Source organism: Pungitius pungitius, chromosome 1 (genome assembly GCF_949316345.1).
Source record: "Pungitius pungitius chromosome 1, fPunPun2.1, whole genome shotgun sequence".
Taxonomy (NCBI): Eukaryota; Metazoa; Chordata; class Actinopteri; order Perciformes; family Gasterosteidae; genus Pungitius; species Pungitius pungitius.
The window spans coordinates 1,482,372-1,495,649 of NC_084900.1; the positions used below are offsets into that span (position 1 = coordinate 1,482,372).

At 42.3% G+C, this 13,278-nt stretch overlaps 1 protein-coding gene across 1 annotated transcript; it reads left to right on the forward strand.

Moving 5' to 3' along the window:
• The first annotated feature begins 740 nt into the window (after positions 1–740).
• LOC119222876 (uncharacterized) lies at positions 741–11,958 on the forward strand. Its single transcript, XM_062558069.1, has 25 exons — positions 741–854; positions 991–1,120; positions 1,546–1,707; positions 2,213–2,350; positions 2,597–2,748; positions 2,895–2,998; positions 3,089–3,293; positions 3,889–4,020; positions 4,135–4,278; positions 4,958–5,093; positions 5,457–5,607; positions 6,264–6,400; positions 6,550–6,661; positions 6,968–7,031; positions 7,127–7,327; positions 7,440–7,582; positions 7,892–8,010; positions 8,240–8,361; positions 8,485–8,582; positions 9,059–9,195; positions 9,806–9,930; positions 10,139–10,284; positions 10,475–10,577; positions 10,859–10,995; positions 11,136–11,958. The coding sequence occupies exons 2-25, from the start codon at positions 991–993 to the stop codon at positions 11,248–11,250; spliced, it is 3,213 nt and encodes a 1,070-aa protein (XP_062414053.1). The 5' UTR covers positions 741–854; the 3' UTR covers positions 11,251–11,958.
• The last annotated feature ends 1,320 nt before the right edge of the window (positions 11,959–13,278 follow it).

Below are 13,278 nucleotides of genomic sequence, written 5' to 3' on the forward strand. Positions count from 1 at the left end.
ATGCGTAAATCACCTTTTCAGTGTTTTATTCTTTTCTCATATTTGTTACATTGCCTTTGATTTAGTGATAGGAAACGCTCAAAGCGCTTTGTGCTGGTTGACAGGTCATTTGTGGTGAGATTACTGAATCTAGTGCTTCTTCTAAGAACAGGAAACATTGGGCTACTTTAAAACCCACCACAGGCAGCCGGCAGCACATCAACGAATGGTCCACAGTAAACGGGAACACATACATTCGTGCGTTTCATGTGTAAATGTATTTTAATGAATTATCAAAGTGTTGTTTTGGATATATTTTTGGATATAATTATATTTTATATATAAAATTAAAAAATAACCTAACTAAACTGTTCATTTCTGTCCTAAAAACCATTTTTATTACTGGACCAGTATAAAAGTTAACACGTCATCTTTAATGTGAAATATTAACTTTTTTCAAAAACGAACTGTTCAAACCTTTTTGTGTTCCTTTGTTAATTTTTCTGCGGTTTGTTTTGAATAACAATAAAACACCAGACAAAGATGTGTCTTTTATTTATTTCCAATCCCACAAATTGTTCTAAGAACTATCGGCTGTGCATGAAAACAAAGATGCATCATAATTCTGAATGTGCTGCTCGTTTCTTTACTTCGACCATCTACATCCTTATTTCACACTCACACAGGAAGCATTCACCATCTTCTTTTATAAAAGTAATCCTCCTTCTTCCTTTTCCTCCCTCTTTGTCCTGAAGTCCACTCCCTGTTGTGGCAGCAATGAATTATCTGGTTTCGCTTACCAGGAAGCCGCCGCCTTCCCCGCTGCAATAAAAGCGAAAGTAAATGTCACAACTGCTGAGCTTCAACACTTTGAGGTAAGTTTGTCCTTCTACACTCCAACTGCAATAAATCCATCGGTTCATGTCAGACCTGTGATAAGTTCCATTTGAATCATGCTGTGTGTGTCTGTGTGTGTGTGTGTGTGTGTGTGTGTGTGTGTGTGTGTTTTAGATGGATAAAATATACAACTTACTGGCGCAGCACAGACTGGAGTCTTTCTACAATAAATTCCTTGAGATGGGTGTAGAAGATGAGAGGGACTTTGTGGACGGAGTGACTGACGAAGACCTGATGAACATCGGTGAGTTTGGGAAACTTGTGACTCTGTCCACGTCACGAGGAAGCCGCTGAAAGGGTTAAACTCAAACACACTGGTTGTTTAGAGGCAGGAGCCTGAACTGTGTGTCAGCGGAGACTCGGCAGGAGAAAAACAGGAAACTGATGACTAATCACCAACAGCTCTCAGTTTTATGTGTATTGTTTTCATTAGTGAATTGACTTTTTATGTCTCCTCCTAATCTAACTATAAGATATAACTCTAAAGACTGCCTGTACATTCATATATGTGCAATGTGTATTCATTTTGCACTCAGATCCATTTAAATAATAAGTTTGGCATTATGACAGATGTTTCAAGACAACAAGAGTAACATTTTTATTATCGCTCTCATGAGTACAGTTTCAGAGAAGAGCTGTTTGTGATGAGCGTTCATATTTCTGAATCAGGTTTGAGCCAAGTGGAGAGGAACCGTTTCTGTAAACTGAAAGCTACGATCGGCCGCCTGCGAGCTCCTGCTGCTGGGGCCGCGATGCCCGTGAGCAAATCCCTGGGCTCCTTCTGTCTGCAGTACACCTACCCCAAGTGCCCCGAACCCAGGCACATCCAAGGTAAAGAGAGGGGGGGTCGATCCGAGAAGACTAAGGGTGACGCAGCGAGGCCATCATTAGGGCAGGTGTGGGATTACAGATGCTGTCAAAAAATTCTCTGGACATCTGATTTGGATTGATTCCAACGTACTTGTATATTTTTGTGGGTGTGATTAGATATCAGGGATCTTCTGGTCGTAAAAGGCTTTGTGCCGAGAGACGTTTCATCAGATGCCGTTTTTAAAGGGTGACCGTTGCATCTTGTCGGTGGCCTTAGGGGGTGAAACATAACAACCATTGAAGTGTGTGTTTGTTGTGACGACTGCACAAGAGAAAATTAGACATATTTAGAACATGAGCACCTAGTTTGGAAAGGCCTTCAGCATCCCTCTGCAAGTTCTGTTATTCTGCTGCGGCCCCCCTCTGTGTCCCCTTGGATAAGCAGCAGGGCATCACAGTGTGATCAATGCACAACATTCATTACTCTGTGACTGTATTACTTCCACCTTTCGTTTCCTGCTTTCAGAGATCGATCCGGCTCAGAACACGGTGGAAGACCTGATGCTGAGGATCTGTCACCTGGAGGGTGTCGACCCGTCCACAGGAGTCTGTCTCTACACAGCGGACGGAATGCCTCTGACGGACGACCCGTTCTTCAACACATGTGAGCTCAGTCAGTGGGGTCCTCACCTTGATGTAGATTATGAACCAACGGTTGAGAAGTACATCAAGACTCAATTACAATTCACACTAACAATGTTGAAACAATAGGATATGAATGTGGCCTCTGAATGCCACCGATCAACCAAAGCAAATAAAAACCACAATAAGATTGAATTAAAACATGAACCTCGGTGGCCTTTACCTGACACATAATGTGTAAAAGGGTGATTTTGATTTTGTTCTACAGGGTCTTTAAGAGATAGACACATTGAAAATGGAGACAAAATCTACGCCATATTCACACCAAAGAAGAACCTGACAGCTGCTCATCAATTTTCCACGCAAGAGGTTCCCAGAAGCTCCAACGCGGACGTGGTCCGATGCCACGTGATGCTCAAGGTGAGTTTGTTTATGACTCCTTCAAGATACCAAAAACGTCAGAGAGACCGTCTTCATGAGGAGACAAGCGTGTGCAGTACAGAATTATCTACTATGTGTCACATTCCTAATAACTCCACCCCCCCCTTGTCTACCACCTGATGCAGGGAGATTTTGAGGTCACGGTGGATCTGGCAAGCGACACAATGGCCACTTTGAAGAAAAGGCTTTCCTGTGAAAGTGGAATCCCAGCCAATGTTCTTCATTACAAGTAATTCTCATTTGTCGTTAGCGGGCAGGGTTAGCGTAGCTTTTGATGATCGCTGACAGTTGCTAACGCTGACTCTGACCTGCTCATCAGGCCCGATCTGTTCGGAGTAGGGAACGCCAGCGGCGACACGTTGGAGAGTTTTGGAATCTCCGAGGGGTCGACGGTGTACTTCTCCCTGTCCACGTTTCCTGAGGACGTTCAGGACCAGGGAATGTTCTTCATGGACGACGTGGAGCCTTCAGTGCAACAAACACCCAAAGGATTAAGTGTCTTCTTGTCTTCGCTGTACATCATTGTAAGAGTTTACTTTATAGTCAGTGTGATGAATCCATTTGTGCACTAATGAAGCCCTTATATACGTGTAATCTCTCAGCATAGTTTATAATGTTTTCCTTGTATTATTTGGAAACCAGTTTTTCATTGACTAAGTTGTCTTTTCCCAGGAAGAATACTAAATATGTGTTAAATGAGATGAATTTAGCTTTTAACACAATGGTTTAGCATGACTGAACACAGAAATTGGAAGCAGCAGAAATTGAAAGTAACAAAAGTAATTAAAAAACATTGAATCGGAAAAAACAAAGTGTCCAGGTATTACTGTGTGTATGTACAGCTACAGCATGCAAGAATGCATACAAAAGAGCCAAAAAGCAGAATGGAAAGAAGGGTTATTCTCTTATGCTCAGTTAATTGCTTTTGTTAAAGGATATTTAAACGAATGTATAAATGTATACATTGCTAAATAATCCATACATACCAAATAGTGAAAAGAAAAGACATACGTACATATACTGTATTGTTTAGCTCTTCTGGAAGCTTTTTGCCTTCAGTATTGAAAACAACCGAATGTCCAATGTAGTTTGAAATGGTGTTGCCATTCTCTACTCCAGAAACACAAAGGTCCCGGAGTTCCCTACACGGATTTGATCGGATACATACGAAAACTGACTGGATGCCACCCACTGGCCCAAAGTTTGCACCAGTTAATCTGTAGGAATGAGATCATATCCAAGAATCAGAAGGTTAAGTATCACCCCAATTTAAAGAGCTCTGTTTTAAAGATAAACCGGTTTCACTGTCTGCCATTAAAACATTTTATCCTCAGGTAACGATCTGTCCTTTTCTTTTTTCCGCAGATTGCAGTGGTTGAAGGCTTGTACGTGCTCTTTAGAGAACTTTTACCCAAGATTGGAACGAATCATGGAGAGAAGATCATCGAGGATCTTGATGTCTTTGACTACTCAACGTACTGCTGGGCCTATCTCCTGTCACAAGCAAAGGTATGCCCACATAATTCACACGGGTGATGAGGCGTCCCACTATCGGGGGGGGAATATCTACAGTCAGCGCGAACTATCCCCCCCACCCCAACTTCACATGGGCAGGCACTTGGTGGGTTTTATATCCCATTCTCGTATCGCTCTACTACGCCTGGATTTGGCCAAAATCTCCATCTCCAACTGATTAGAATTTGGTGGTCGAACAGCTCAATAATTGCTATTATAAGGACATTTGATTGGCTGGCAAGACATAGAACCGCGAGGCCGAACCTGTATTTGACTAGTCCGAAAGTGGTGAATGGAGTTGAGGGTCCCCCGGGAACTGCAGGGTTGGCGATGCGAACCCTTGCTGCTCCATGTCCCATGTCGTAGTGTCCCTGAGCAAGACACCCAACGCCTAACTGCTTGACGTCAACACTGTAACCTCTTCATGTTCTTTTGGTAATGCTAATTCAGTTTTAATGTTTAAAGTAAAGCTCTTACACGTTTGCACCTATACCTACTGTCGCACCCTTTAAACTCATTATGCTAAAAAAGCCACCTCAACGCACAACTTTCTTGTAGCAATTTTTCTGTTAACTGTGCGTTGAAAACATATTGGTGAACGTACTGTATAACTGGGACAACTTTCATCCAAAATTGTTTCAGTTGAATGCTGCTGCTTGTTTCATTTTAACAGAGAGAGACGTCCGATCATGAGAACTACGCACCTTGTTCTCTGACGTCAGATGAAGGCAGCCGGTTCTGTGATCCGGTCACTGTGACTGGAATACCAGGTGTCCTAGAAAGAGCAGTTGTACTTCAAAAAATCAAAGGTAACACTAAAATGTATTGTTCTCATTAATGTGCAAACCTTCCAGCACATTGAGCAAAACATTGCTGAGTCGTGGCTCCTTCACAACACAAATGGTCGTCTTGCTAACGTGCCTCCAACATATGTTGTGGTCTCTTAAGAGTAGATGGTTCTAACTACAGCTGTTGTTGATAGAAATATATGAACATGTTTTGCCTCTAAATATGGTGCAAACATATAATTTCCAAAGGGATGGTACTGCTCCGATCACACCCAAAGCCTCCATCAGTCTCCAAATAGATTCATATTTACATTTCAGCTGCTGAGTGTGTTACTGGTCAGGAGGTGATTGTGTTTGATTGTATATTGACTTTCTCTTGTTAAGATGGCGAGAAGATTCCATACTACCCCGAAGAGGTTTTGAGGGAAACGTCACTTCAAAGAGCCACCAACATTGAGAAGATTCTGCTCAGTGTTCATCCATCATTGAAAAGATATTCTCTCTGGATTTCTCATGCAAGTGTGACTGGGCTGAAGTAGGTCCTGTTGAAAGTTACTACAAAATATGATGCATCAACACGCACACAATTTTGTGTACAAACTTATTTGGTTCCCAAATATGGTGTTCATGCAACATAACACTTTCTGGTTACATTGTTATAGTGTACAATTTTTGATTTTTGTAACTCGTTCTTAGTTTGGGAAGTGTAGTACACTTTTAGAAGTAAAGGGGCAAACTACAACAGCATGGGTTTCTTCATCTTGTAATCTTTTAGGTTCTTTGTTTAATGAAGATTCCACAAGGACCCTTTACGTGAGGTTCTACAGTTCTCTGGGAGTTCCGTCAGGAATCAGGAACGTTTCCCAAAGTATGTTAGTCCAGCGCCCAGAAGGCTCATTTGCAACCCACAAAACCCTCCTTGATTCACCATCTGGTGTAAGGAGGTTGTGGGAGAACCGATGCATTACGACATTGCTTTCAACAATCCCAAACAGAAGTCTTTCTTGATGGAAACCCTACTCAAATCATCTCCAAGAAAAGCTTTTTTTAAGGGCTCTAAACCCCAACAGTCCAGTCCTAAAAGGATATCTACGTATGGACTTTACATTATCCAACATAACTGTTATCCCTGTGTGTCTCGAAACAGTTCTCCTAGCATTCATCTCACTAGTTCATATAATTCAATTACAGCTTTTCCATAAATAACCAGAAGACTTTTGGAGACATGGCAGAAGAACTGAAAGCTTTCCCTCAACTCAACGTGTCTCCTCCGCTGCGTTTGAAGGACCTCTGTGTTGATGAACTACTTCTGGTTCTTCTGAGTAAAGGTACCTCACAAATCAAATCGCTGCTTGAGACACATTGGCCTTTCCTTGAGACACGCACTGTATCTCAGCTGGAAAATAGAAGAACCATACATACCCTTGAGATGTCCGTCAGCTACAGAATTCTCCAAATATTGTTTTTCTCTTTGCAGACAACCTTGGTGTCTATTTGACTAAGGACAAGGCATGTCCTGCAAAGATCGTGGTGTATGATTGTATGGCTGGAAAACCCCGAAATATCGACGTGGACGTGTTAGCAGCTCTGTGAGTACTTAGTTTTTTTTTCTCGTATTCTAGACCAGTGGTTCTCAACTGGGGAGCCGGTTTCAGTCGGGTCGGGGTCGTGGGCCACCTTTGGGAAGGAGGGGACAAGGGGGGTTCACAGCAGCACACACTGCTCGTTCAGAAAGTGAGAAATATAGTGCCCCCCCCCGTTATCGTTAATTATGGGCCTTTCGCAGTGGATGCAATTGATTTCATTTTGTATAGCCCAAAATTAAGTATGTACCTATCTATACGTATGTCACATGTATAATCGCTCAATGACCATTAGAAGTTCTTTTCATGCAGAACCGGTGACCATAGGGAAGACGATTCATTGACCACAACCAGGATTCCAAAAGAGGCTATAGTGGTAACGTGGACCCTCTGGCCTTCATACCCGTCAACAGACGCTTCTCAATGAGAAAGCAAACAAGCTAATCATTTCATGTCTTTATGTTTTATCAGGTGCTAATAGATACGAGCTCATCCATGGCGGAGAAGTGCTATGACAGTGTGGACATACAGAAAATCCACGATGTGAAAGAGCTCTTTGACAACTTTGCCACACGGACCATGGCTTATGATTTTCATCACGTCATCGGCCTTGTGGAGTTTAACACTGAATTGAAAACTCACGCGTTCACGGAAACACTCGAAAAATTCAAGGTCCGTGACGCATTACAAAGCCCCATGAAGCTTTAGTGTACAAGATGTTTGTTTTGTATGTAAAGTTTTCTATTCTACTGACCCATGGAGTAAGTTATTCTCTCCTTTCTAGGAACACGTGCGTAAACTTCGGGCCGGAGGACAGACAAAGCTTTACGATGCTCTACATCGTGGAATGCACGAGTTGGAAAATATCAAGAAGTTTCCAGACTGCAGACTTCGCATTCTCTGTCTCACTGACGGAAATGACGTTGGGTAATTTTCTTTCTCTATACTTCACCCGTATGATTCCATCACCAGCAGGAAGTCGTCAGGTGTCTGTAATGCAGGGATAGGACAAAGTCTTTGAAGGTCACAAGTTAAGTCCCAAGTCTTTGCACTAAAGATTCAAGTCAAGACCTTCAAGTACAGAGTAAAAAGTCCACAGTCAAGGTCCAAGTGATGACTGACAGTCCAGAGTCTCAGGATGCATGATGTCACATGAGGAAGCTGTGATCATATAGTTTGGTCTCTATTGTCATAATGCTATGTTATGTTTCTTAAGAACTCATTATTTGTGCATAGATCCTTAAACAAGCCAGAAGATGTTGCTGCCAACCTGATAAAAGCCAACATCATTGTGGATTCGATTCTTCTCGGAAAGGTGGAGAACAACATCCTGTGTGGGATCAGCCATGCAACAGGTAAAGTATGAAAAGCTCTATGAACTGATTGATTTGGGTATGATTAAACTCCCATTTTCTTTTTTGTTACTTTTTATTTAACCCTAACCCTAACCCTAACCCCACAAGACAATAAAAAATAAATAGTAAAAAATCCAAACAATAATACTAGTATCAACATTTTAGCTTTTAGCTCCCATTTAAAATACAACCGTGGGTTATTTCTTTAATGGATCCATATTGCTTTCAGGCGGTTGCTGTTTCAAACCGGAGACGAGCAAAGATGGCCTGAAGCTGTTTGAGATTGAGACCGTTCTCTCTTTGGAGATGAGGAAGCCCAAGGACAAAGCTAACCCGTCTTCCATCACTCTGGTTTGTGCACCAGTTATCATCTGGGATTTAGTTTGAGGTGCATGTAGAATGAAAGACGATGGCAACCATGGGTTTAAAACAATGTTTCCATGTGCTTGTTCCTTTCCTCTGGCTTCTTTTCAGAGTTTTATAAAAGCGATAGCTGCTCTTCATGGGTATGATGACTTTCCGGAGGCTGTCTTGCCGAGCCAAATGAGCGGCAAAGTGACTGAGACAGAGAGGTGAGCAACAGAAACGTCTCATTCTGCAGGGCTACTACTTTAATTTTACTTTCTTTTCTCAAGGTGGTGAGTGTGACGGTTTTATGAAATCACTACTGTAATCCCTCGTTATCTGGAGCATAGATTGAAGGTGGTATGGCCCTGCTCTTAATTGGCTCAGTTGGCCGTCAACATCTTTTTGTCAATTTAATCACCTCGAGGGGATTTAAGAAAAAATGCAGCAATTTCAAGACCTTAAATCAGCTCTTAGGTCTCGAGATTTTGTGGATTTTTGCTGGACAGGAGCAATGGATGAAGTCAGGTGACGTAGTATGAGGAGAGAAGAGGATGGACCAAGCCTTTGAAGCAGATTTTAAATAACGGCCAATGGACGTGAGACGTGTTTGTCTCCTCATGCCGCGGGAGCAGAAGCTGCTTATTCTGTATTTTTGACACAGATAAACCAATAAACTTGAGGTACTAATATTTCACATTAGTGCTCTGAAAAGTAAGATCCGGGACGCCAGAGTCTCTCAGTTGATGGAGAAGGACAGACGTATCCTGGCGGAGCTGAGGAGCCTGCATTGTGACCCACATCCATATTTCAGCATCTTCCCATCGGAATCAGACTTCAGTGAGTGGCACGGATTTGTTTCCTAATAATAAAGAAGGGTTATTTTTGGACAGTTCCAGCTCTAACTAAAGCTGAGGAAAGTTATAAATATATTGTTAATTTTTGAATTGTTACTACTTCCTTCATTCTGTGTAGTGTCCAGCAGGGGGCGACTCCTCTGCTCCCATAGACGTCTATGAGGAAATGACTCTACTTCTCTCCTGATTTATTCCCTCAGTAAACATTGTAAACATGAGTTTATGGTCTCAGTCTCTAGTTTCAAGTCTTCTAAAATGTTTGTTCATTTACAAAATGTGCGTTGCTGCCGCTTGCTTCACAGCTCTATTACTTTCACTTGTCACTTTCTGTTTAGCTGGTGCACTTTATCTTTATTTTTATTTTTAAATAAACATTCTTACTAACCCATAGCTTTAGCGTACTAACCCATAGCATATATTTTATTTTTATCTTATTGCTGCACTATGTGGTCATTATTGTACTGTCTTCCGTCATGCACCAACCGCCAAGTCAAATTCCATGTTTGTCTAACATATGATGGCAAAAAACGTTTCCTGATTACTATTGGATTAAGGCAAGTGTCAACTTTTCTCTCTTTTCTCCAACTCTTCAGCCTTCTGGAAGATCCTCATGGAAGGTCCTCCTGACACACCTTATGAGAAAGGAACATTCGAGCTGTTCTGCCAGTTTGGGTCCGACTACCCGGTGAAGCCTCCGCTTGTTCGCTTCGTCACACCAGTATCCCGCCAAAAAAATGCGCATCTTCACGAGAAGAAACAGAAATAGATGAATTTCTATTGAATCATCAGAGGCTAAATCATATTCATTATGTTGCCATACGTCTGTGATTCTGCAAAGATATAAGTGGCCCTGAAGTTAAATGGTTGGCATTATTTTAACCTTAATTGCAGTGTCATTATTTTACCGTACCTTAACATGAGCAAAGGTGTACCACTGCAACATCAACAGTGTGGGCCGCATCTGCCACAACATCTTTGACCGCAACTACAATGCCCAGATCACCGTGAGGAATATCCTCAATGCTGTCTACGGACTGCTCATCATCCCGGAGCCCGAGGATCCACTGGACAGGTTAGAACCCCCCAACCCACACACACACACACATGCCAGTTGTAGACACGGGCCGCTTTGATTGACTGAAAAGGGTTTGAATGGAACGATAGTCTCACTTTGTTCCTCCAAAGCACCGATGCTGGACCAAGTCAAAGAGCCTTTTGCAGGTGGGTCACAATTGATTGTTTTGGTGTGTTTTACCTGGAAGCATTCTGGCCGAGGAGTTCCTGACCAGCCGAGGGAAGTATGAAGAGGAAGCCAAGAAACACACCGAGGAAACCGCCGCAGAGTCCCGGGACGACATGGAGAAGGTAGAGGAGCTTTGGTGGATCTATTTCATCAGCATTGTAGTATTTAGCAAAGTAATACGAGTCGGTACATGGCAACGTGATACCACCCATCAATACAATATTATACAATACAATAATGTCTGCCAGGCGGGAAACGTCTTCTGGAAATGTAGTTGATTCTGTGATTATGTAGCTGGCGTCCTTTTAGATTCAGAAGTCTTTTCTAATAATAAATTAATTTGAAACGTAAAATTCTCAGACTGCAAAAGTGCTGTAATGTTTTACATGTTCTTCCCTGAAAGAAACTGGTGAGTCCCGAGAAACGCCTCGTTCCCCCACATCTCGTCTGCCCCCTCACCAACAAGATGTTCGTGGATCCAGTGAACACCAAATACGGAACGGTGTACGAGCGAAAGGCCATCGAGAAGCACCTCAAAACGTGAGTCTGCTTTTATCGATACGCAGAATCAGCGAGGGAGAAGGTTCCACTGGGACATGTGTCCTGTGTCAGTGCGTTCTGTTGGAGGATTTCATGTTGGTGGTTGAGGCGTTTGAGCTTCCTGGTGATCGTTTCCTCAGGACCAAGAGCGACCCGAGGGGCGACCCGGCGGCGCTGCTCACTGAAGCCGATCTGCGGCCGGCCAACGAGATGAAGAAGATGGTGATGGATCAACGCTCCAGGCAGATCCAGTAAGAGCTCCAGTAGGAGAGGCTTCTGTAGGAAGCTTCTCAGCTTCAACCTTTATCTCTTTCGGGTTTCTTTTATTTCTCTGAATACAAAAAAGAGCTTTGTTGATACTCAGCCACATTTGGAAGTATCTTATTCAAGTTTATTTTCAATAAGTAACAAACAATGATGTTAGTTTCAGCATCTTGGCCCCTTCAAATGTTTCCAAGATTGCAGGACTCACTTCCTCGATGATTTAATGATTTAATAAACGATGAACAACACGTTGCATACTGACCATACAAGTACTTTTTGTTCATTCCGGAAAACTGATTTAAAGTATCATCCTTGTAGATGACACGTGTTTCCTTTCTGATTCTCCACAGTTCAATTTGTTAAACAAAACTTCTTAAGACCAGTGATTAGCTTCACAAATGTCATGAAGTTCATTATTTCATGAGCTTAACATAATGAGATCATCATTTTAGTCCTTATGAGCATCTACTAGTGAGGTTACAGATGCAAAAACAAATAAAGATGCAAGATGTTGGACGCCATGAAGATGTCCCCCACTCCCTGAGTATTTACTGTATAAATGTTACTCACTGTTCCTTTTAAATTTCGTTTAGCACATGTTTGTTTTATACATGGTTCACGTTTGTATCTGTAGGACAGAATCACAGTTCTTTGTGGAATAATTCAATAAAACTAGTCTGAGAGAAGATATTTTTTTTTCAATGTTTATCTAATAAAAACTTGATGTAAAAGTCAAATTTTTTGCTTGGAAGCAGGAGGTCAAATACACAAACACGTATTACGGTGCTCTGTAGAGACGGCGTCTTCGAGCGGTCACACTAAGCTTTTATAACAGACACATGAAGGTCATCCCCAGTGGTCCGAATCTTAACCACTAAACCATCTGGGAGATATGAAAGGTTACAAACCACGTGAGGGATGAACCAGGGTGAGTCGGGGTTCCTTTGTTCCAGCGTTTGTGTGAGAGAACGTTGATTCGCCCTCTTTCCTTTGTACACAGCTGCAAAAGGAAACTTTGGAATCATCCTGCATTTTGAACATTACGTTATCACTTTGTCAGCATAAGACTATGTTATAACATATTTGAGAGCTTTTTCTATTTCCATGCAGTGTGTTGGGAGGCGGGTCACAGTGGCTGAAGATGCTCCTCCCTCACGTAGTATTCTCAGGCTGGAGGGTGGGGGTCCAGGTTCGCTCTCAGATTACACCATCTTAATCACAAGGTCCTGCAGAAGAAGTAAGGGGAGTTGATCCAGGATCAAAAATGAAAGATTAAGTAATATTAATAATATTTGACTTACTGTTTTTAAATGATCCAATCCATAATGATGCCTCCAATGCCGCTTCTATTGATGCCTCCAATGATGAATCCAATGATGCCTTTAATGATGCCTTTAATGCCGAGGATACAAATGGCTCCACATATGCCTACCTTGATGCCTACAATGATGCCTCCCCCGCTGCCTCCATTGTAGCCTCCTAAGATGCCTCCTATGATGGCTCCTATGAGGATAATGTAGAGGCTTCCAACAGTAATTTCAATGCTGTTCAATGCAATGATGTTTCCAATGATGCTTCCAATGAGGCTTCCAATGATGACGATGATGCTTTCAAAGATGAGGATGATATTGTCTTTAATGCTGCCTCCAACGACGCCTCTAATGCATAAAATGATGACGATGACAGTGACGATGACGATTTTAAAAATGTGGTCTTGGATGATTTCTGCCAGGTCATTTTTATTGATGATGACACCACCTGAGAAGATGTCAGCAAGATGTTCATGTCAGTGCTTTGCTGCAGACCCCCAAACATTAACCGATCTGCTGGACATTCTGAAGCAGATGAAGTCGGCCACAGCTCCACCATCACTGTGCTTGTTTTGGTAAAAGTTCTCCAGTGACAGAATAACCGTTGGTGTCTAGATTTCTACGGTAAAAGGAACTTTCAAAAGCTACACAGACCGACAAGCTTTGTAAACACGAAGCGAAGCATACGCCTACTAATACACCTACAGCC